This window comes from Tyto alba, unplaced genomic scaffold, assembly GCF_018691265.1.
Source record: "Tyto alba isolate M040663 unplaced genomic scaffold, T.alba_DEE_v4.0 Super-Scaffold_19, whole genome shotgun sequence".
NCBI classification, from domain to species: domain Eukaryota; kingdom Metazoa; phylum Chordata; class Aves; order Strigiformes; family Tytonidae; genus Tyto; species Tyto alba.
In genome coordinates this window covers 6,167,687-6,192,608 of record NW_024881281.1, presented here as the reverse complement: position 1 = coordinate 6,192,608, position 24,922 = coordinate 6,167,687, and the positions used below count along the sequence as shown (strand labels likewise).

The following is a 24,922-nucleotide window of genomic DNA, read 5'->3' as shown; positions in this document are numbered from 1 at the left end:
CTACTGCTGACCTTGTCCGAGGTCCTCTCCACGTAGCAGGGCTCCTGGGGGGCGACCAGCAGGGGAACGAAGCCCGAGAGCAGCCGATCCTCTTCCAGGCTAAGCAGGGCAAGGTCGTCATCTGGGTCCTTGTACAAGGGCACCTCCGACTGATTCACTGTGGTCAGTATGTTACAGAAGTCAGCCAGCGTCGCCCACACATCTACTGAGACCCTGGGAGAACGAGGAGAGACGTGAGCAATTCGGGGCTGGAATGCGTTGGGAGTTGCCTGCAATGCTGCAGTGAATACCAGAGAGGTGAGGCGAGGCGAGGCACGCCACCACCGCTGCTAACCTACCCCACCGGGAGGGCTCCAGGCGCAGCTGTGCTGGCACCAAACCCACCAGGGCTGGTAGCCCTCGCCCGCCAGCGCTGACGCCGACCACCCCGTCCCCCCGGATAAGGACGGCTCCCGGGATCTCGCCCTTCCCACTGCGCTGCCCACCTCTGCCCGCTCCCAAGCTGGCACATGTGCTTCCCCGTGCAGTGCCGGCAGGAACCCAGCTCGTTCCAGATGGGAGAAACGATGCTTGTTACTCAATATTAAAGCCTGCTGGGCGGATAAACCCAACACCCGCACGGCTGTCGGGGCAAAAGAGGCACCAGGGGGGGCCCCACCCCAGCACAGGGCACCCTCTCCTCTGCACAGCCGCTATCTGCTCAGATCACACACTGCAGCCACTAAAGCACAGAGATTTTTTTAGTTAACCCTCAGCCATGATGGGTTAAGCCGCGTTTTGCTTCTGGACACAGTTTCAACACTCGCGAGTGACCTGCAAAGCTGCCTCTGCGGCGTCTCACCTTCCCGGAGCGGCAGTGATGTGCGGGGAGCCGGGTGCGAACACCAGGCCACCGGCAGCCCTGGACCGCTCGCTGCGCATCCCCATCACGCATCCCCATCGCTGAGCACACCCTGGGGAGGACCCAGCACCCCAGAGAGGGCCAGTACGGGGGAAACAGGCAACCAGCACAGGCGCACTGCAGCCAACCAGGCTGCCTCGCGACGCGTTTCTTCCTCATTTTTCTAAAAGCAATCCGGTAGGGTTTTTTTCACTGTGTAAACTGGGACAAAAGCAGGGAATAAGGGAAGCTGGGGCTGATCTGCTTCTGGTGGCACTCAGGAGGACTGCTCCTCCACCCCACACCTCTGGGGCACCAAAAAACGCAGGGAAGCCAGCATCACCGGGGGTGCAGCAGTGACCGGTGCGGCCCGAGGCAGCCCAGGGCTGGAGGGAGGCCCCCTGCTCTTTGAACTGCTCCAGGTGGACAGAGTCTGCACTCGGTTATTTACGGGAATCAATGTACCAGGAAAGCACACTGAAATGAAACATCTTGTTTTCAAGAGCGTCCTGGGAGCCAGGCAGAATGAGGAGCCATTAATCAAAGCCCGGCACGTAATCAGCACACATGTAACGCAGAGTCGCCCACGTCCCTAAGCCAGCCCCAGCCCCAGCCCGCACGCTGCAGAGGAGAATAGGTCCTTCAAAGCCCTCTGGGCACAGACACCAGGAGCTGGGTTCATTCACAAAGCTCCATCGCTTGGCTCAGCCAGGTCTGGCTGTCAGAAATGTTTAAATATGGAAAAAAATAAACAGTTGCAACACGTTTTTCGGAGGGATCTGTCCGAGGCCCTTTGTGATGTAATGGGAAACGCTGCGTTTGTGCTACCAGCTGGAAAATAAACAGAGCTGCGAGGGTTAAAAGGAACTGAACTTTCCACGACCCCTATCTGCAAAAGAAGAAAATAATAAGAGGAATGATCCACTGCCCCACAGCCCTGATAGTTTATCCTCCGGCCCAGGCTGCAGAGACAAGCACCGGATGTGATAGGGCTGCTCTGGGCCACCTCCAAGGCGAGCTCTGCCCATGGGAGATGCACAGGGCTTGGGAGGCTCAGCCCTCCCCCAGTGCCCTGCTGGCAACTGGGCTCGGCTGCCTGAGTCCAGTCACATCGCATTGGTGCGGCCCCGCCAGCACGGGCTGCGACGAGGGCTCGGCTTGGCTGAAGGAGGCGCGGAGGCTGCAGGCATCGTCGGGGGAGAGGAACGGGGAGAGAGCCCCCCCAGCCACCGGGGAAGGAGTGCACCGGGGTGTTGGGGACAGGCACCGATGGCAGAGGATGTTCCCAGGGGGCTGAGACAGCCCGGTGCACGGGGTCAGGGTGGAGGAGAAGGGGAAGAAACACACTGCAGAGACATCGCCCGTATTCCCCAAGAAACGGAGCTGCAGGCAGGGGATGGAGAGGACCAGCGAGGGTGAGAGGGAGGCAGAGGGCAGCGGTAGGATGCTGGGCAGGACTGGGATCCACAGCGGGGCAGGGCTGGTAGTGGGGTGAAGGAGCAGCGCGGATGGAGCATAGCGAGCCATCTCCCTCCACAGGGCTTGGCACCCAAAGTCACAAAAATGCCACGTGAACAAACACTGGGCTGACACTGCTGACACCCTTGCAGCCACCCAGCCCAGTGGCTCCTTCTGTCCCTCCCCGCAGCGCAGGGCAGCCCCTCACCACCCCCTGAGCACGAAAGCAGTCCCTGTCGCGTTATGCACTTCATCCCCAGCTTCCTACAGCTTCACGGTGCCTTGCCACATCTGTCATTTGCACTGGATGTGTTAGGTTTCCACCCCGGGCTTCTTTCAGTCAAACCACAGACTGTGCTGGCTCCCCGGGTAGCAAGGGCTCGCTGCAGTGCAACCTGGAGCAGCTCTGTGGCGGCAGCCGGGCAGCACCCTCTCACATACAGCACCCTGCAGAGCCTTCAAAAAGCCAACAAAGAAGAAGGTGTTGCTGTTTCTGCTCTGTTTTTCTCTTGCGATGCAGAGGTAGCACTGCAGAGAGCCGGTCTGACAATTTTCTGCCTTCCCGTGGGGTGCAGCACCTCCTCTGCAGTGCATCCCCCAGCACTGGCACCACCAAGGTCATTTACAAGCTGCTACCCACCGGCAAAGCCAGCGAGGGCTAACAGCTCACGCCGCCACTGCACGGCCCCGTGGATCTCCTGCTGGGATGTGCACTTGCCCTGGAAGGTCGCACAACACTTAGGAGCCCTGTCAGGCGCCTTCTCTCCGCTGCCACTTCCCAGGACACCGCTGCAGCCACCTCCAGGTGTTTCTGGCTTCTGTCACCCAACAGCACTGCGGTGCCGGAGCCTCTCCGCAAAGCCAAGGCAGGCCCAGGTGCCTGGAAGAGCTGCGTACGCATAGTGCCACGGCTTCGGTGTCCCTCTGCGGAGGGAGGCCCCGAATTACTAACGCTGAGCCCAGGCACGCAGCTCCCAGGTAGAGGGATGAGGCTCCCAGAGCTTTTAACCGAGGAAGCGAGAAGAGGGTTAGCGCGAGGTCTTTCCTCAGAACGGGGGTTCATTCACTTCCCCACAGACACATTTACATTTGCTTATTCCACTAGGACAGGAAAAAAAAATAAGAGTTAATTTCTTTTTTATTGCCTCAGGATTCCAGGTTTAATGTAGCTGTCAGTGTGAGCGCAGCCCAGCTGCACGCCGACAGGACGCAGCCCGGCCAGGCGACGGCGAGAGCACCGCACAAGCGCGCGGGCTGGAGCGCGGCCCCAGCGAGGCCGCGTCTGCCGGGGGGGGCAGGGGGGGGGATGGCTCCTGGCAAAGACGGGTGCCCACGACGGGCACGCATCACCGCAAGGCAAAAGGCGTGTGCCCAGGCATTGGGAGAGCAGAGAGCGCCGGGGCGAGCCCGATGCTCGCCGAATGCCCGCCGGTCACAGTGCTGTGCGGCGCTCCGGCGCGAGCCACCACCTTCACCGGGGGCGAGGGCTGCCTGGTGATTAATATCAAGCACAATGACCCCATGTTACAAGCCTGCGGGGGCCTGTGGAGGTGGCCATTTCCTGTGTAATACCAGCTTGTTTAAACACTAACAGTCAAACTCCACAGCTGCAGAACAAACCCGGAAAGCGCGGCGCAGAAGAAGCCCTGCATTGTGCTCCCCGGCCGCCAAGAGCCGCGCTGCCGTGCAGATGGCAAACGCCTCGGGCTCGCGCGCTCCCGGGGCCAGGCGACGCGCACCCACCGGCTCCCACCCCAGCTCCCCACAGCCCCCTCCCGGGTGTCCACTCTCCCGGCTCCGGGGAAGCCGAACTAAAAGCAGCTCCTCTGCAAGGGACAAAAAGGGGGGTTGGCAGTGGGAGCTCTTCCCAAAGGGCGTTCACCAACCTTCTCCTGGACTCAGGCACATTTGCCCTGAGCAGGGACGAGGTGCTCACAGCCCCCCCCTGCCCCGTGGCACAAATCATTTCCCCCATTCTACCCCGCACGCCGTCCCTTCGGCCAGCTGGGCACCCATAAACCAATTCCTCTCCCAGGAATCTGCCTCTGGAGTTGGAGGGACGCTCTTCTCCCTGGGAGAGGTGCGGTCTCATCCCAGCCAGCCTCTGCTTTGCCACAGCCCCCTTCTCCACGGAGACTTTTGGCTTCTGCTTCGCTCAACTTTACCTTCATTCTCAGCCAGGTTTACACTACCGAGACACCTCTGAATCCTTGGCTTTGATGTCTCGATAGGGAAACTCTGGTGGCCAGCATTACTAACTAAGGCTGAAATCTGCAAAAGGGATTTTCCATTTAGTCTCCGGCAAACTCCAGCAAGGTCTTGGCACCCCTGTCCAAGACTCTGTCCATCTCTCCCAGTGGGAGCTGCCATCTCAGTGACACTTCTCCGCAACAGCGATGTGATGAGAGCGATCTGGCAGATCTCTCTGGGAAGGTAAGCTCTAGAATGTGCTCAGAGCTTTTGGATTTAATTTAATACTTGGTTTAAATTAACCATTTTTAAATGCTTGCAGACAGTCTCCACAAACCGAGAGGCCCTTCGCTCCAGCGTGGAAGGAGTGTAGATTTGCCAGGGTCAGCCCTGCGGCAGTTTGTCTGTCTAGCCAGTGGCTTCCCCATCGATTCTTGCGCTTCATTTAGCAATGGATTCATTGCGGCAACAAAGTAGAGCAAGGACAAGCTTTGCTCTCCCCTGCCCAGCCCTCTTCACAACCCTGTGTCCCAAAAGGAGATGGATTCACTTGAACAGCAGCAGCCTCCCTGGAGATCTACCTTTTGCCCCATCTGCTGCTGATATCTTTGCCTTAGAAGATCCACCCTGCTGCCTTCTCCCCAGGACTCTCTCCTTTTACACCTTCATCTCTGAAAATTACTCCTGGGGACAGGTGGTCTGAAAGACACTTCTCCAACCCAGTTGCATGGCAGTGCAACTGCTTTAAATGACCATCTGCTTGGACCTCAACACAGTGTTTGCCATGAAACATGTAGATATAAATTTATTTTAAGATACAGAAGTGACTGTTGCTTGCTGCTAGAAATGCTGGGAACATCTGGTCCAGACACACAATCCCCAAGCCACAGGACGCTGCTGCTCTGAAGCAGGGATGTCCACGGTCAGGTTTAACTCCTATTCTGGAAACACCCGAGAAAAGAGCCATGGAAAGCTCACTGAGCCCCTCTCCCAAATAGACAGAGGGGAAGGACACCCTCCACCTCTTGAATACACACAGCAGCCTCAAGAGAGAAACCTAGGCAGCCTGTCACCTCTCGATGGCCTTCTGGACTGGGAAAAGCGTCCCAGCACACCCCCTGAGCCATGGTGACCGTGCAGGTGTGGCCAAGAGCTGGATGTGTGCGCTAGACCAAGGAGAGTGGTTTTGGGGAAAGGTTTAGCTTCTCATTCAGGTTGAACTCAGGACCGCTGAACTCCCAGCTAGGGAGAGGATGCCTGCCAGGAGCCAGGGTCCATTCCCAAGCTCCCGCCAAGAAAAGGACCCCAAATACGCAGCCTCCCGAGCCTCACATCCCGCTCCACAGAGCCCACTCCTACGTGGCTCACAGCCGTGTGCTGGGTTTCGGCAGTGCTCACCCCTCACACCTTTCCCTCCGCCTCTGTCCAAGGGGGAAAGCAGCGAGCTGAGGAATTTGGTGTGGGGTTGTTTTTTTTTTTTTTTTTTTTTTTTTTATTGTAAGGACTCAAATCCAGCAGTGTGATAAATGCATCCGAGCTACAATTAGGAAGATATATAGCATCAGAACGCGAAGGTCTGGGCAGCGTGGTGAAACGCGGGCTCTCCAGAGCCCCAGCTATGTTTCCCATTATGTAACCCTGGTCATGGGCAGACAGCCAGACTCCAAATGAAAAAGAGACTCTGGCTTGGCACCGTTTCTATTTTCCTATCCTCATTCGGGGTCAGCGCAGTGTCATACAGCTGCAGAGAAAGCTCCGGGGATTAAACCTGGGAAAGACTCCAAGACCAGGACCTGGGTTCAAGTACCAGCTGAAAGCAATAAACCAACTGCCACAGCTGGGCTGAGTTTAGACGTTCTCAAAGTCCCCCAGCTCGCTCCCTCACTAAGAACGAGCGATTGTGAACATGGCGAACGCAGCGTGAGTGGAGGCCTCGGGATGTTCAGCCCCGGCAGCCCAGGCCTTAGGCTCTGGCAGAGTCTTGACAAGCTGCCCCGCTGGCCCCGAGCCCAGGCCGTCATTCTGGCAGTGGCGCTGGCCCCGGATGAGCTGCACTTTGATGCAAGCTTTGGGCCAGGCCTTTCCTGCTAGCGGGCTGCCAGGTGGGTACAGGGTCTGGTTTTTCCAGAAGCTTTAGCACATTAATGGCAGCCTTGCAGGATGCTTCTGGGCTTCAGGGCTTTTTTACTGTCCCTTTTCTGTGCCCACGCCATCACAAGGGGCAATGAAAGCGATAGTTCTGCAGAGTGCTGGGAGGCAGTTTCAGCATGTCCAACTAGCTTCTCCACTGGCACTGGTGGGGACCTCATGGCACGTCCCACTGCTGTGAGGCACAGAGCACGCATGAAATGGCACAGACTCCTTACTCAGTTCTGCAACTTGGCATCTGCACTTGCTCCTCACATGTTCTCCTTGCTCCTGAGCTCATCCTGCCCATAAACCTCAGCTTACTCCAACACGCCTGCTGCTCTGACCCATGCTTTACTTCTAAACTTCTTTGAAGCTCCTCCTATCTAAACCCCCACTCCCGGTGACTCTACCTGGTTACTGAACAGCCTGAGACCAACAGCACGCTTGTGTCAACAGAGAACTGAAACAGTCATCGAGTGCTCCCCTTTCCCTTTCTCATCTCTAGGGTAAATGTTGCAAATCCCAAGTTGTGCCCAAGAGTGGAGCTGGTTCCTTGCTACTCATCACTACCCGCACCTCCAGGGAAGCTCTGCTGCTGCTGTCCCAGAGTCCCGGACGCCCCAGCCCCCGGCCACGCAATGCTGGCTCAACTCAAAAGAGATTTGGGTTGGAAGAGCAGCCCGTCTCCTTGCCGTGGGTAAGACAGATGTTCCCAGTGAGCCAAAGAGCACCAGGGTGGAGAAGCTTGAAGCCAACATGAGGAAGGCTGCCCATGCCCCAGAGTCAGGGCATGGATGGGACAAGAGGGGCTGCTGGGGAGGGCAAGGTGGCGAAGCAGCTGGGCCTCTGCTACAAGACGAAGACCCTCGTTCCTCCGCCGAGCAGAGCAGGACCTTGTGGAGTAGAGCCACCCCAACCCATACCCACTGCTCCCCAAAGAGCCGTGCCCCGGGCTGCCACCACCGCCTTCTCCCGCCTCGACGGACAAGCGGGAGCCGGCACCTGCTCTGGGGTGGGGGGGGGGGGGGATGCAGCCCCGCAGGAGGGAGAGGCAGCTCGTCCCGGGGAAGGCGCCGAGCGCTGGCTGTGTGAACCCAATCAGAAATTCCATCTCGAGGCTGCCCGTCGCCAAGGGCTCAGCGGCTCCCTGCGCAGGCAGCGCGAGGGGACGGGGGGGATTGGTGCGCGCGGGTTCACGTGACAGATCCCAGTTTGAGTTCCTGCCCAAAGATGGGCAGCAGTTCACATGAGCAGGCAGCGGTCCCACACCGAGCAGCCGACAAACAGAAAACAGACTCCATCTCCACAAAATGAGGCCCAGAACTTCCTGTGTGAGATTTCCATTTCCTCAGCCAAATGAAAAAGAACTGGAGTAAGAGGCAATAAACTAGGAGAGCAGGACTGGACCTGACGCACGGAGCGGGGACCCATTAATGGTTAAGCCACTTTGCTGGATTACTCTTAATGCGCCTTCCCATCACCCTGGGTTCTGGCTCCTTTGGATTAACAATAAGACGTGATTTCAGGCTCTGGATCCGGAGTACCGGAGGCAGATGGAAAATCCTGCGGGAAAGCAGCTACAGAGCATGCTCAGACACTGTTTCGCATACTCCATACTTGGCCCCTTCACTCGATTTTCTGTCCAAAAATATGCAAATTGCCTAGTCCGCATTATGGACTAATGGGCTGGAATCAGCCAGTTTAGAAAATTAACCCTTTTGTGAGTCGCAGGGGTAGAGACAAGATGCTTCTGAAGCAGAAGGGAGGTGACTTCTGGAGCTCCAGGAACAGGCAAGCTGCTCCAGGCCAGCCCAGCACAATCAAGGTTGGCTTGATTCAGTCAACAAAAGGCAACGAAATGCTTATGCTGGAAATGGACTTCCCTCTTGCAGAGAGGAAGGCCCTGCCTGTTCAGCTGGCTGGGCCAGCAAAGCATGTAAAGGAGACGTATCCCAACAACACCAGACACACATCCTAAGCAGAAGGTAAAAATCCAGCTCATGGGCCGTCTTCTACCACATGGAAGCAAAGGGCACCCGCCAGGCCCCCTCAGAGACACTTCAGCCCCACCCACACATCAGTGAAGAAGTCACTGTGTCACCAAGGGTGACAAGTCCCCAAAAACATCCCCTGCGCAGTGAGCCTCCTCTCCTGGGTGCTCAGGTCAGAGTGCCACAGCCAGGAGTAAGCGTGGGCAAGGGATAAAGGTGGCACGAAGAGCCCAGGGAGGGAGCAGACACCAGAAGACAGATCAGGGGATGCACGTACTGTTTGGGGAGCTCGAGAGAGGTTGGAGGAGGATTCCAGGTGTCCGGGTGGCCAAGCATCCAGTCCGACCAGACCTTCACACTGGGGAGCAGCTCCTTCAGGTCCTGGGGCAAGGCAGAGACCTTGATGTCGTCCTCCTCATCCTCCTGCTCCACCTCTCGTGGCTGAACTGCAAATACAAGACGTGAGAGCTGAGGCAGCTCACCGCAGCCAAGAGCAAAGCTCAGGCAGGGACTGAGGATGCATGACATAGATCCCAAGATCCCAGCCTTGGACACACAAGGGAACAGCCACAACCCACAGCGAGTACAAAGATCTGTTCTCCCTACATGGACTGGCCTGGGGGGCAAGCCAGGATGTCTGCGATCCCTTTTACTGTGGGCAGTGGGATGCCACTGCACCGGTCACAGAGACAGGATTCCGAGGTCCCAGGTTTGGGAAGTTTCCCAATAGCTGTCACAAAGCATGCTCTGCGTCCATCCCTTTCTTCCAAACATTTCTGCCTGCACACCTCAGCTTTCCTGGCAGGTGATCCAGCCATAACCTGGGCAGAGCTTGGGATGCTGGGGGAGAATCCCAAGGGCCCCAGCAGAGGGTGCAGAAAAATCGCAGGGTACGAGGGCCTAAACCCCACCAGGCTGCCTTGTGGGCAGCTGCATGGATTCTGCCAGTGACCCCTTACCTTGCACACATTCCCTCAGCAGGCTGGTGCACCTCCTCACCAAGAGTGCAAACATGGAGAGCCCCAGGGCCGTGGCCTGTTCCTGGATGACAGAGCGGCAGTCTTCAGAGACACACTCTAGGAGACAGAGAGAGGGTTCAGCAGGGAGCAGGTCAGATGCTCCATCTTGCTTTGCCTTCGCAGCCTCCCTTTCTGCATCCCGCACAGGGCACGGATCTCTGCAGGGGTGGGCGATTCCCCAGCTCACACCTGCCCTGGGCCCAACTGCTCCATGTAAGGGGGAAAAAAAAGGTGGTGAGTAACCACTCTGGAGTGGGAAGAGGCTGCAGCTACACTGCCCACATCATGTCCGACCCCAACTCACATGCTGAGCCGGAGCCGGCACTCAGGGCTCCCAGCACAGAAGCTGCTGCTTGGAGCTGGTGCCTTCCCCTGAAGGAGGGGGGTATGGTTAAGTGTTAAAAGGGTAATTAGCTGTATGTTTGATCTTTGTCCCTGCTGGAGTTTTAACCTCAGCAGCTGAGGAGGGGGCTCCTCCCATTAGTTCACCAGTCATACAACAGCTTGTCAAGAGAGCTTAATTGAAGCTGTTACTCAAGTAGATGCCACACGACCACAGCTCTTCCAAACAGAGCCGGCTCAGAGTGAGAGCAAATCCCCCCGGCACACACACCCAGCCAGAAACCACTTCTGAGGCTGCTGAGAGCAGCGGGGAGCTGGCTCGAGGGAACTGCCTGGAGCTGGGCGTGGGTTCCATTTAGTGAGGCTGAGAGCACCGTGGGGTATGCCAGGCTGCCCGTGCTCGCTCAGGCACCGTGCTGCCTGCTCACAGAAGATTTTTAAGCCTTACGGGCAGCCTCTGCCCTCTAAATCCCCTCTGCCCCGGCTTCACATCCTCCCTTGAGATGTGGGGGGGAGCAGCTGGCCAGGGGCTTGCCCAGAGGGAGGCAGGGAAGCGTTGCAGTGGGGAGCAGAGCCGCTGCCCAGCAGGACGGGACGCACCCGCACCGCTCAGGGGTCTCCCACCAGCTTGGCGCAGGCTGCCCTGCCCGCAGCACCTCGCCGGCTTGCACATCGCCTGCTGCAGGCCCAGGGCTTCCAGCTCTCACCTCGCAGACGGGCAGCCACCGTGAGAAAAGCTGTGGCAAACCAGGTAAAGGATTTGCACGATGAACGCAAACGTGTAAGTACTGACTCCAAACCAGTGCTCGTGAGAGCAAAGCCCCGGCAGCAGATGGGGAGGGAAAGCCGCTGCAGAGCCCTGGCTTCCAGGCACCTCTGCCACAGGCATGAGCATCAGCTGCACACGGGCAAGGAGAAAGTGTTGAAAGCTGAACTCCCCTGATGTGGCAGACCAGGGATTCTGAGCGAAGGACAAGAGCATTAAAGCAAGACACTGAGACCCTGTTTCAGCCAGAGCTAGCAAAATGCCTGAGGTGCGGAGAACAAACACTGGGTTTTTAAGTGCAAATTATTTCAGGGCAATGGGGTGGGAGGTTAAAAACAACCAGAAAAGAGACTAAAACACACCTAGAAAATACAGGGAAAAAAATGGGAGGAAGATCTGCAGGCTTGATTTGGCCAGCTCTTACAGTTACCAATGAATCTAGCACCCAGTGGGGAGACCACTGAGGGTAACCTAGGGTGGCACCAGAGGCACCTCATAGCTGAACGAGGGTGCTCTGCTCCCGGAGCCAGGGCTGAGCCGGTGCCGCAGAGCAATGGTAGGAAGTGCCGTACTGCAGGGGCTGTCAACTTTTGGAGGAAACATAAAACTAAAGATGTGACCACTCTGGGACAGTAAATCTCTTTCATGAAGCCTTTCCCACAATTAAGAGTGTTAGTCCCAGTGCTCTGGCCACAGTCCAGTTCAAGAAATTACAGTCGTCTTCCCTGTGCTCCCTCCTCCTGCACTCGGGCGAGACGCTGGACTCTCTTCACTTCTTGTCTGAAATGGGCACATGACAAGAACGTGGCTGTCGCGCTGCCGTCCCTGAGTCTGGCAAGTCCCTGTGGAGGGTGAAAAGCTCTGGGCACTTCAGCAAGCACCCTCGCACCTTGAGTGGGCAGCACCCCTGGGACTCTGGGCACTGCACTCAAGTTAGACACACAGTCACCCCCAAACTGGGCTGGTACAAAAGTTAAGTCCTCCCCACTCCAAAAAAGGCAAGGCTTTCGTGATGCTGAGGGTCACGAGCACTGCACAGCCCTGATGGATTTCAGAGATTGGGTCCAAGAGCTGGAGCAATGCTCTGCAGTGGCCATGGCCAGGCTTGGTACCAGGGCCTCAAGCCCTTCTCACTGCCACCAGCAGCTCTTGCTGCAGGCTACAAGTTCCCCACAGAACACTAAACAACCAAAAGAGAGTAAAAATGTTTCTTGCACATGAGTTGTCGCAAGTACAGCTGTCTGCAACCCACTCACTCAAGCTGAGCACTACAGCCAAAGCTCCATCAAACATCTTGCATTGCTACAGACGTGAACCACGGGTGCACCGGTTCACACCCAGTTTACATAAAGCCACAGTGCTTCGAGGTACCGCGGCGATGCTCAGCCCCAGTACAGCCTGCAAAGCTGCCCGCTGTGCCGGCAAGAGGAACGGGTCACCCAAATTTAAGGGTCGCTTCCCCACGGTTCCAGCTCAGCTACTGCGGGTGTTGCCATTTCATCATTAAATTACACAAAGCTCCCCCGGTCTTGAAAGTTCATTCCCCGGGCAAGCTTGTCAGCCTCATTTCAAGGAGGCTCCCTCAGCCCAACAACCTTGCGGGGAAGGACGAGCATCCAGGTTGGTGCTTGTTCAAGACCCCTGAACATACACCAGAACTCCAGCTCCCAGCCCTGCCAGCAAAGGCTCTTAAGAGCTTAATTGTAGGACAAAAGAGGAAAACACCATAAATCAGGAGAAACTTTCTCTTTGTGCCTTTTCACCACTTTCCTCGGGAGGCAGAGAGCCTCGGCTTTCACTGAGCTGGGAGCTCAGAGCCAGTGGTCACAACTGCATGTCACAGAGTCTGTGGGGTGACAGACCCCAGGCTACCCCTGGCTGCCCACGCCACAGAAGACAGTCAAGGTGAGGGCACAGTCAAAGGGCAGAGCACTCGTGAAATGGGGGTGTTGACATAGAAACTTGTGGAGCCTTCTGAGCGATGGGCAGTAAGGAAACTAGCTCTCCACACCCACAGCAAGGTCGCTCGCCCACAGCACGAAGTGGCACTAGGGGAAAAATACTTTGTAGAAGATACACTGAAAGGGGGGTTGGAGCAACAAATCCACTCTGGAGACCACAGAGTGTCATTACCTCTGAGCTGAGCAATGGTCTGTCCTGCTGGCAGTGCATGATGCCTTAAGACACACACTTCATGGAAAGAGATGCTCTTGGTGGCTGGAACGACACTTAGGTGATTCCTGGCCCTGCAGTTGAATAGCACTAGTATGACCTGGGGACACCGTCTGCCAAAGCCCAACAAGAGCAGTCAGAGAGATCCTGACTGCCCAGGTCAGGGCAAATCCTGGAATTCCCAGATCTGTTTCCCAGGATCCACAGTGGGCGCAGAAGAAGCAGAACTACAGCGTCAGGTCCCCAGGCAATCCTGTGTCCTATTCCCACAGGCAGTCGCCAAAAGCTTGGTGCCAGTGACATTTTCAGGTGGCATCGGTGGCATCCTATCAGCTAAAGCTGCCACAAATGACGCTCCACTTCCTTCCCTGAAGCCCCAGATCAGGCTGTGAGCCGATAACCCTCCTGTACTCACAGCCAGCCACGCTGCGCAGCCGGGGCACGGTGCAGAGGTGGGGTCAGGCAGACTACAGACAGAAACCACACGCAAAAGAAGCTGCCATGAGGTCATGGGCCCCGAAGTGGTCAGAGATGTGGCTCCTCTGTGCCACCAGCAGCCTCTGAAGTGATGCCGTGCAGGAAATCATCCAGTGCAAGGCCAGGTTGTGCACCAACAACCGCAACACATACTCCTTCCACCTTCTGCCCTTGCAACCAGGCAAACGTCCCTGTTAATGCCGGCATCAGTTAAACAGCTCCTGTCACCACGTCACCTCTCAGCTCTCGCCTGCGCAGCCACCCTGTGAACAAGACCACGCAGCTCACTGGGGTTAGAAATGTCACCTTTCAGCTGTGTCATCGCCATCAAAGGTGCTGTGTGGGGGGACCGGCGGGTAGGTAAAGCTGGCACCGCTACCTAAATAACTGCTTGTTAAACCACAGCCTAAGGTCAGGGCTTCAGGACTCGCAGCGTTTGCAGTCAGGACTGACTCAGACTAACGCTGTACCCTCGCCACATGCTGCACCACCACCCACTGTACCGACACACGGCCCATGGAGCCATGCTGCAGTCACAGCAGGGAGCTGAGCCGGCCTAAAAACCCACCCTCCGGGAGCTTTCTCAAGCTGGATCTGTTTCTCGGTCACTTGTAGCCCCACATCAGCTATGCCAGCAAAACTCTGAGGTACGTGCAACACTGCACAGGGTTAGAAAGGAGCAGGCAGAGTATTTTAAAGCAGAATGTCATCAAACGCTTTGCAGTCTGAACCAACAGCCTGGGTAATATGCATTACCCCACACTTCATAGGCTGAATTTGCCTCAAATATCTGTCTTTCTGTACCCAAAAAATAAGTGAGAGCCCTGCAGCCCTCTGCAAACCCACTGCAGAGATTGGGGGTCCAGATGCTGGATGGGCCAGTGGGACATGAGCTCTGATGGTCTTTTTTGCAGGCAGAGTTTTGAACACCATGTTATTAAGCCTGCCTGACAATAGCCACTCGTAAGACCCTTTTTCCAGTTGGCTCACACTTTAACTATCGGAGCTGAAGTTTCCATGCTGGGTGCCTGTCTCAGCCCGAATTCTTCCGGAAATCTTTAGCCAAAACAGTTCGGCTACTTGTGAGAATGAGGCTAGGGAACAAGATAGTGGCTTACCCTTGTTAGAAAAAAACACTTACAACCTTTTCCTTGAGCTAATCTAGCAACTGCAAATCCTGGAAAAGGGATCTGAGATTTTTGCTGCAGAATAACCTTTTTAACAGAGAGTTTTCCTGTCCTACTAGAAATCTGTTCACATTTGGCCAAGCTATAAACATCTGAAATACAGCAGTTTTTCCATATTCAATAGGAATTCATTTCAGCAGCTAAAACCTTCTAAGATTACACCTCCCTGAGCATGCTCCATCTTCCTACCTCCCTTACATCTAACCGCCCTCGCACCTAACCTGTGTTGCACTCAGCAGAGCAACTGTCCTGCTCTCATCCAGCACATGGGGACCTCCAAAAAAACGTCCTCGTACTAGTCACTGCTGCTTGCCGTGAGCTGGAGATTGGACCCAGACTCCTCCAACTGGTGCCCTGGCTATCTGCTCTGAAGCAGAGCCCAAGAACGAGAGGAGGGAGAGAGAATGGGATGGAAAAAAGGGGAGCTGTTGAGCATCAAACTGCGAGCACAGGGAAAAAGCAACTGGGAACCAGGGATGGGTGTTTTTTCTGAAGATCACAAAAACCCTCTGAGCTGCAGAAGAGTCCTTCTGTTTCTTCGCACGTAGAAAAGACTTTTTTTTTTTTTTTCTTTCTCTCCAGCTGGGTACTGGTCTGCATGAAGAGCACTGTTTTTCTACCAGGAGGCAGTTTCCTTTGCAGGGAGCCTGGGGAGTGGGGCGGGTTGGCCAGCACGGCTGCCGCAGCGCCCTCTGCAAGCATCCATCTACCTGGGCTCTCAGCTGCATCCACGCAGGGGCTGCGAGTTTTGCTCCAACCCAGCCGGCAGCAGGATCTGACCCAGGCTTTTTTCAGTCATAAATCTACCTGTTTTGCAGGGGAAAGAGTGCACGGGGAGGGGGGAGAGAGAGAGAGATGGGAGAGAAAAGGGACTTTTATAATGGGGAGAAATTTGTGTTTCTCTGAGAACATTATATTCATGGAAAACATAAACCAACTGTCGTCAAAGTCGTCTGAGCTCAGGAAATGGAGCGGCCGGGAGAAGGCTGCCATGTGGCCGGATGTTATGTATTTCTAATTAGTGCTATACATCTTTCAGCAGCGAGTATCCTTTTGCTGGGAAACACAACGCGCTGCCCTTGTTATTGTAACTGTCAGAGAGTGCTTAAACAGATAATCTCCAGGAAAAGTGATAAACACATCCCCTCTCCCACTAGGGTGTGCAAAACAGCAATGCCAAACCTCTATTAGGGCAATGCAACCAGCCACAGGAAATGGGAGTGGGAAAAGAGCAGGCAATGCAAGGGACAGCCGCCTCGGAGGAGAGGGATTTGCTGGAGGAAGCTTCTCGCGGCCGCTCGAGTGCCATGTGCCGAAGGAAATCCTGCGAGGGACAATCAGGGCAGAGCGAGCGCAGGCCACGTGGCCTCGGCCACGGGGGTGCTTGCGGGGACGGGGCAGGGGGGGCTGGAAGTGAGGACTCCCAGCCGCGCCGCTCCGGGCGCGCTCTAGGCAGCGGTGGAAACGAGCCACAGCAACCCCCGAGCTCACAAGCAAGCAGCAGACATGCTCCTACGTCCATCCCAGCTAACACAACACGAGGAGTGTTGAATGTTTCGCAGTTAAAACAACACCAGCCAAGAAGCGTTAGTCTCGAAGGAGATCAGATGCCTTTGATTCAGGCAACTGGACTGCTCTAGCCAAGGGTCAGGAGGACTCCAGCGAGCCGGTTTCCATGCCGGCCTCCCCATCCTAACCTGAGCTGCGGCTCCGGGCTGGGGAGCCTGGAGCGGTGCTGGCAGCAGGTGGCCCCAGCGCAGGCAGAGAGAGGAGCAGGGATGTGCTTTGCTCCCGGGGAGCAAGAGCTGAACCCACCTTCCCCGGTGACCCGGTAAAGGACCGAACGAACGGGTCTCCGGACACAATCCCGAGGATGACATAATGGGCTGGCCAGGGGGACGCAGGAGGTGGAGGAGCTCGGCGGGGCTGCGGGTGTAAGGCACCCGGCTGATGTGTCAGCAGCTCGGCGGCACAGACAACTGATTCACCAGCCGGCTGCTGCCCTGCGGGGAAGAAGACAGAGGCTGGTCACCTCCAAGCTGACACCACCTGAAGGCGATTCGTTTGCTCTCTTACCGCTCAGACGCAAGAGCGTTTTCCCCTGTGAGTCACCCTCGGCCAGACGCAGCCTTGGCAGGGCGACGGGGCAGCCCACCGGGATGGGGCTGTCTGCGGGGAGCGGGTAAGGAGAGCCGCGCTGCCGGCCCAGGCAGCTGGTCCCACCGCCGGTTGCCCGCGGTGGAGGCTGCACACAACTGCCGGGAATATAAAGCAGCAAAGCGAGGGGGGGGGATGCTCGCAGCTGTGGGGCATTTCCCTGACACCCCCTCGCAGAGGACCTGTGAGTCACGGGCACTCCCAGCTCTCCGCTGGGAACCGGCGAGTCACACACGCACTCATCTGCTCCCGAAAGAGCCTGGGAACCTGGAGGCACTCGCTCAGCCCTGGCTAATACCCTGCAAAGAGCCTGGGAACGATGGGCAGCTTAGCTGGAAAGATGCTCCCTGACTCTGAACGTGCAGGCAACAGACACGATGGCAGCCCCAGCCCTCCCTGCACGGCGCACAACCCTGTGGCTGAGCTGAACACCACCACCTGCAGCACAGAGCACTGAATCCTTCCCAGATCGACCTTCGCATTGCAGTAATAACCTGGATGCCCCCAATCCACCTCCCCATACCGACCTCTCCCCGCAGAGAGGCAGGAAGGCCCCAGGGAGGGTCTTGGCTGCAGTGCCCAGACACGCAGCAGCACTGGGGAACTCGCTGAACGTGTTCCCAAAGCAGCCAGGGCTGCCCAGGAGCCCGCAGCTCCCTCTGCTCCCTGCTGAAACCCCGTCTTGTCCGAGGGAGGGAAGGAGGGAGGCCTAGGAGGTGAGGAATGCCGGGGGCCTGGGGAGGATGGAGCAGCTCTCCCTGTGGAAGCCATTAGATATTCAACACTTCATTTGTTTCCAGCCGTTCTGGACTGCAGCGCTGGGCTCTAGGACGGGAGGCTCTTCTCTGACGTAACCAGGAAGCAGCTGCAAAATTAAGGAATCCCTCATGACATCATAAAAAGGGTCGATGGTTTACAGGGGAAGGTATAAAAATTAATGACATATTCCCACCCGAAGCAGCAAGCCTGCCCGAGAGCCTCAGGGGAAGCCATGCTCTGCCCGACACGAAGGGGCTGCCTGCCCAGGACAGCTCTGTGCTGCCAGCTCCCGCCAGCTGATCCGGGAGCTCGCCGCTGGCTCTGACCATCCCCAAGCCCAGGATCCACACAGAGGGCTGGATCCCTGCACCTGGGGTGAGATAATCAGCTCAGTATATCCTTCCTGACCCCAACGAACAGAGCTTTAGGCTGGGCAAAGGAATGACTTTTGAGACGGCTTGTATACTCGGGACTGGCCAAGGAGCTGCCAACAAAGAACATCACTGTGGAGTGACTCAGGGAGAGATGGTTATTCATTTCCACAGGGAAAGCAGACACATGCAGAGAGTGGTCCCCATCACCCCAGTTTCTGCAGCTCTGAGAGACCAACAGGTCCTGCAAGAGGAGGCCAGGGCACTGGCACACTGTCCCTCCCCCCCCACAACCCAGGCTAGGACAGAAAGCATGACATTAGCCCTGAGGACAAGCACTGAGCCATTTCCACGTGAAAAGGGAAAAGGATAGTGGTTTAAAATTAACCGCAGCCTTTTCCAGGAAATATCAGTGGAAAGAAGCAGCCATTTTTAGAAATGTTATTCTCAGAAATTTCCTGAAAAGACCCATCAGTCAAAACACAGATTGAAGCCATTTCCACTTACACTAAGCAGCACTTCGGAGCTCTCCCTCTGCGCTTGGGGTGCCTGACCCAGCTGGCAGAGCCAGGATCCTGCTCTGCACCCCTGGCCCCAGCGAGGCTGCAGGGGAGTCACTTTGGGATTAGTGCAACACCCCACACAATGTCAAAACCACTCCTGCTGCCCAGGGAGGCGCGCATGTCCCAGTTTTCACTAGCCACATTCGCACCGAGCCATGCCAGTCCCAGACCATCGCAGCTGCGGCAAAAGCACCCACACCACAAAGGCACCCTACAGTCTCACCCACACTGGCAAAGCCTGGAGAATCGCCACAGAAACTATGATTTCTCAGCACTTCCTTCACCAGGGCTGCTCCAAGCAGGTGAGCTGACGCTAGGACTTACAACACAGACACAGCAAAATCTTCACTAGCCTTAAGGCTCTGCGTGTTCCCCGGAGCCACTGGTTCTGTTGCCAACAACTGACAGCTACACGAATTTGACCTGTGTGGCAGCTAAAAGGCTGGCAAACCCAAATGTACATAACTCCTGGCTAGCTCATAAGAAATTATGTCCCTCCAAGCTGGCAAGCCACCTTATCAGCGTGTATATAGCTCCAGACCAGTCTGGCACCAGCTGTCTCTTGCAACGGAGGGAATATTGCTGTAGGATGCATAAGCTGGATGGGACTGAAGTGGCTGAAAGGGTGAAAGTGTTCAAAGGCAAGCAGGGCTCGGTTTGTGCAGAGGGCATCCAGACAAAACAGGGAACGCTGCACTGAAAGGAGAAAATATATGGGTGATGGAAACATAAAAAGGCATTAGGGGCACTGCAGTAAGGCAGGACGGTGCAGCCCAGTACGAGGAAATCCCTGACAGCGTCCCCTCTGTCTGCACAGATCTTTCACTCCCTCTTGAAGGAGCCAGCTGCACAGCCCGAGCCCTGAACCTCACCCTGAAAGGGCCAGTGAGGAAAGCAGGCTCCTCCACACATGTGCTCGGGGGAACGCGCTGCCATGGGAGCCTGGCTCGGTGCTCGGCAGCAGGCATGGCAAGCTGCTGCTAGCATCCCACCCAGGAGCTGCATGCGCCCAACCATAATTGTGTCCAATGTTATTTACAACAGGGGAGGAGGTGTGAACAGGGCTTCCCAAGAGATTTACTCCAGCCTTGAGTGAAGTTTTACCAGGACAATTGCAGCAAATAAAAGGCAGCCTTTTCCACCCACCCCCCGCCATGCTGGAGGTGGGCATGTCTTTGGCAGCAAATGCAAACAGACAGCCTGGAACATGCCTCCTCTGGTGTGAACCTTGGTGAGCGCTTCAAGCCTGGAGTAAAAGTTAATGAGAGAAAGCGCCTGCAGACAGGCGCATTCGGAGAAAGCAGCCTTTGATGGGGCAGGAACAGCAAAGTGTGGAGCTTCCGTTTCAACACATTCACTCGTTTGCTGCTCTTCTTTTTACAGCTTCCTGAGGGACCGGAGCGCCAGTGTGTCAGTTTGCAAAGCAAATGCTAAAACGTAAAGCAAAACCCATGCCCCTTCTTAACTCCAGGCAGGCAATAAATCCCAGGGTCCTCATCGGGTGCCCGCAGGTCTGAACCACCTCCTCACCTCCGGCTCCAGTGCCTGCCCAGTCCCTCCAGCCTCCCCAGCTGATGCCAGTGGCACCCCCAGCACCAGGACATCCCTCCGAGAGGGGCACAGCCCAGCCGCTGTGCCAACAGCGAAGCTTACCTAACACTTTCCATTATGAGACCCTGGGTTTAGTTCCTAACAACTTTGCCAAAATTTAACCATTTAGGTCGCAATCCCTCATGCCAAAAGCTTTCTTCAAGCTAAATTTATTGGGAAAATTTAATCTACAAAGGTTCAGCCACTTGCCAGAATGAGGTTAGGGAAAATACATTGTTCTTCTCAAGTTAAAAATTCTTTGATCATTTCAGCAAAATCCCTAGCACCTTCACACTTTGGAGCAGGAACCAGAAGTCTGGCAGGGGACAGCAGTGGGGTCTGGATGTGCCTTCTGCCCCTTCCGTCCACCCCTGCTTTGCCAAGGTGGGAGCCTGTGGAAATCTGGGTGCTCATTATCAACCAGCTCTCCCGTGCCACTCCAACCAAAGCAGCAACTGGTCCATCTGCTGGGGTGGGTGAGGGAAGAAGAAACCAAGCCAGGTGAGAGAGTGGAGAGAGAAAGGCGAGTAGAAAAGGAGGCCAAAGCAGCACAAGGTAGGTGATAGCGTAGCAGTCTGCTCTCCAGGTCCCTACGCTGCTTTACTGGCACCGTCAGCGGCTGCTCACTCCCAGTGCCTGGTGTGCACCGGGATAACAGCCCCGCTTCCAGCATTCCTGCCGTGGCAGAGGTTTGTGTGGTGAATCCAGATTTACGCGCCAGCCGAGGATCCCAGATGAGGTCAGTCCTGTTCCACAGGGGAGCTCGCTTTTTTAAAAACAGTGGGAATTACACATACAAAAACCGTTACATGAACACAAAAGTTGAGCGCTCAAAGGTCAGGAACACCAGACTTAGAGCCGTCTATGCAACTTCAAGTTAACTCCATCACACTTACATGTTATAAGGTAGCCCGAATGACAGATCACTTTTTCTCCCCTCAGGTTACCATTTTCAGTCGACACAGAAAATTAACGGTCAAGTAGAGACCCTCCTGCAGAGCTGATGTGCTAAAACGTGCACATATTCAATAAGGCTGAGGGCCGCAGGACACGGTAATGTTTTGGGGATTAAGATGGTTCAGTGCTATGCTGGAGAACAAGATTCTGTCTAACCTCGGTCATGAACTTCCAGGGGGATCCAGAAGTCACCTTAACCACTCGCAACACACATGGTCAGCATTTGCACGTCCCTCACTTGTTGGCTGGTCATGGTGACACAGAGGGGGAGGAAATTTGCAGTCACTGGGCAATTCTGCTTTGAATAGGAACTAAGGCAGTTCCTGAAGGACTGTGTTTTTAGGAGAACTCCATCTCTGCATTTCAAGGTGAGCAGTCAAAAAACTAGAAAACCTGTTATTTTCCTTAAGCTCAGTTCTCCATCTGTACACATTAGAGATATCATGCAAAAAGACATCCAAACTCAAGATGCTCTAAGACAGAAACCAGTGAGTTTACACAATCCAATTATTTGGAACCTGAACCTTCTAGCTCTTCCTATGCTCCCTGTAGCACCAAGCATGACGATAACACTTAATCAGGGACTTCTCTGGAAAACTCCCATGTGAAGGGAAAGGAATTTTACAAGCAAAAGGATAACAGGAAAATGGAGGCCAGGATCTCTGCCATGTCATCATCTCGTCCATCACGGGAGGTCTTATCTGCATTACACCACACTTCAAGCGCATGGAAGTGCTGTTGAGCACAGGCTTTGAGGCTCGCTTTGTTTGGAAACAACCCCTCGCAATGGTACTCACGAGAATACAGCCAGATTCACCCACCTGACCTCTCGTGGTGAACGGGGGCCATGGTCTTCTGCGGAAGTTCAAAAAAAAATCCGCTCTGAGCAGTGCCACGCAAAAGGGAGGTTCTCAGGTGTCAAGTGAGCAATTCCCTACGGGAGGGGCTGAGACTGCAGGCACAAACCCACAGCACGCAGAGAAACCATTCCAGGAAGTTTAACATCCGAGCCCCCATATTAGAAAATATGATCTCAGTGCTCCAACAACTTACATGTAGCCAGAGCCCCAGGTCCCAAAACCCCGCACAGACTGCAGCAAGCGCACACTCACACCGGCTGTTGAGCCCCTCTGCCACGGGACTCAGTAACTAAAAAGCCTCAACCTTCTGCAGTCATTAACAAGCATAAGACATAACGGTTTTATGCCAAATTCCTCCTTCCCCCTGTGAATTGAGATAAGATTGGCATGACCGTGAAGTTCCCTGCAGCTACCGTTGCTGCACCGTTCCCAGCAGGGCCATGGCAGGGAAAGGCTGCGCTCGAGGGGGGTGGGCTCAGCCCCAGGGTGCCCCAGCACCTCTTTTGTTTGCTGCTCCGTCTCCTGCCGGGAGGGCGCGAGGGAGCTGCGGGCTCCCATACAGCCAGCGCCGCTACGTTTCCTGCAGAGATTTGAAAACCTGTTGCAGTTCCAAAGCGAGCTTCGATTTCACTGTGACCAGCAGCTCAGAGACTCATAGTTACTATACAGCCGAATAAAATATTTTTTCATAAATTTAACGCCAGCATGTCTGTGTTTGGAAACTTTGAAAATCCATGTTGTATGGTTTACTGCACTGGAAAAGGTGCCAACAGAGTTTCAAAGGAAGGGAAGTGTATAACTGTTTCCTTTCAAATGCATTTTCCAATGGGATCCATTGAGGGAAAAGGCTGGAACTAACTAAAACATTATTAAAAACTGTTATGAAAAGAGACAGAGAGATGGAAAAAGATAGACAAAAACTCCAATACACAGCCGAAAGGGAGGGAGGGAGACAGGCAGCAAGAAAGGGGATATGGGCAGAAAGACACTCTGGGTGGGGAAAATGGGGCGAGACGGGGAATTTTAACTGGCAGGCACCATTCGTGGTTTCATATTGTTGCAGATCAATTGATCAGGATTTCAAGTGCTGCTGGCCCGGTGGCACAAGGCGAACCACAGAGTTGGCTGCAAGTGCAGCACTTGCGAACTGCTGACCTTCAGTTTTAAAACCAAAAATATTCTTTGGGAAACAGTTACACCAGGTTCCAGCCCAGGCTGCCAAGCGAAAAACAAGCACTACTAACCTGAAGTAACACCCCCATCCCTTACACCAAAGCAACAACCAGGACTAGTAACCTGAAGTAACTCCCTGGTCTGATTCAACCAGCAGTAACCGAGTGTGACATGTGTGCAGGGGCTTGGCTCTTCCTTACTCCCTGAGTGGAGCGGTTAATTCTCCAATCGCTGACACCAGCCGTCGCGATGAGCGCGTAAGATGCAGGCAACGGCCGACACACCGCTCCTGCTCTGACCTGTTGGCCACGTTCAACCTATTCGATCAAAGTCTATAAATACCAAAGCGATCGGGTCCGTACAGCGCCGTCACAGCCCGGGTCCCAAACCAGCTCCAGGCAGAGCCCTGGGTTTGCCGCCCCGCGAGCAAAGGGGGAACCGAAAGGGGCTGAAAACACACACTTTGTGAAATACTTCAGTGCCCTGGACATCGGGACGCTGCCAGGGTCAGGGCCTGACCGGGGACAGAGCCGGATCTCTGCTGCTCTGCCAGGCTTCAAAGAGCCAGGCTGGGGGTGGGCAGAGCTCGGCGCACGCCTGCAGAGCTCCAGGCCTGTGGTTCTGCGGGGTGTAGTAACCGTGGGCTGTAGCACACATGTCGAGGGATGAGGGGAAAAAAATAAACAGACAGACAAAAGAATGAGGATGCTCTGCCAATTCCAATTGTGCAGCTTTTATTTTAAATGCTTATCAAGCTGAGAAAGAGCAGAGTTCTTGGAAAACAAGGTTTCCTTTCTTCCCATGCCAGTGTCAAACACCCTCAAGGACGGGTACAGCACAGGCGCTCGCTGCCGGCCGCCCTCTCCGCAGCAGCCGCCGTCCCGTCCCACCCGCCTTGGGAAGGGTTTGCAAGTAATAGTGTTTCTGGTAAAAAGATCTCTGTGATTTTTTTTTTTTCTTTTTTTTATTTTTTTTTATTAATCTCCAATCTGGCTGGGTTCAAATTATGGCCAATTACCCACCAACACTTCTCGCTAATAAAAATAAATTTTTACGGGCCCTAATTACTGCTTTCGCTGAACTGCTCTACAGGAAGCCGAAAGGCTGTGGCTCTCCAGACGGCAGCAGACAGTAAAGAGAGGCACCCGCGAGTAAAGCGGCGAGTGACTCAGAGGAGACAAGCCGCCGGAGGGGCGGGCGGAGGGGGAGCGAGCGCCTGGCTGGAGCGTGAGACACATCAGTCCATAAAACGCCGTGTGTCGCGCGCGCGGTGCTGCGGGGCCGCCCGTCACAGCACCCGCCGCCACCTGTGACGCAAGGCTGGTCCTGGGGAGCAGAGCGGCGGCCGCTGCGCTCCGCCGGGTATCTGCGGGCGCGAACCGGCGAGCAAATTATATTTGGAAACGGCTGCATCGATCACCAGCGACGGAGCTGCCTCCCACTGCGGCTCGGGGGAGCGGCCCTCGGAGCCGGGGTCCCCTCGCGCTGGCTGGGGGGGACGTGGCTTCTCAGCCCAGCTCCCACCCTTAATTCCCTCTGTTACAAACACAGTTGATTAGAAGAGACAGAAATAGCAGAAAGGTAGAAAACTCCTCTGAAAACGTGAAGGATCCAGCCCGCTCCCAGCTACACACGCGCTCCCGCCTGCCCGCACGGCGCGGCCCCAAAGGGCATTCCGAGGATGAAAAATGAGCGGGAACCCAGGAGGTGACTGCAACCCGCAGCCAGGCCCTCCCGGCGAGCTCACTCGCCCTCAGCCCCGGCGCCCTGCGCGGCGGCAGGGGAAGGGGAGCCGGCGCTCGCAGCCCGGCGCTCGCCGGCGGCGGGGAACACCCTCCGTGGCAGGGACGCAGCGGCAAAACCGCCGGCCCACGGCGCGC

The 24,922-nt window shown here is 55.6% G+C and overlaps 1 protein-coding gene across 2 annotated transcripts in view; it reads right to left on the bottom strand.

The window, feature by feature from the left end:
- Positions 1-24,922, bottom strand: part of SMG6 (SMG6 nonsense mediated mRNA decay factor) — a 114,794-nt gene that overhangs the window by 49,863 nt on the left and 40,009 nt on the right. For both annotated transcript variants that reach the window (XM_042791303.1, XM_042791304.1), the window contains exons 11-13: positions 9,609-9,725; positions 8,927-9,095; positions 12-213 (exon numbers count right to left, since the gene is read on the bottom strand). In XM_042791303.1, coding sequence (XP_042647237.1) covers positions 12-213; positions 8,927-9,095; positions 9,609-9,725 — 488 coding nt within the window. The remainder of the gene's footprint in view (positions 1-11; positions 214-8,926; positions 9,096-9,608; positions 9,726-24,922) is intronic.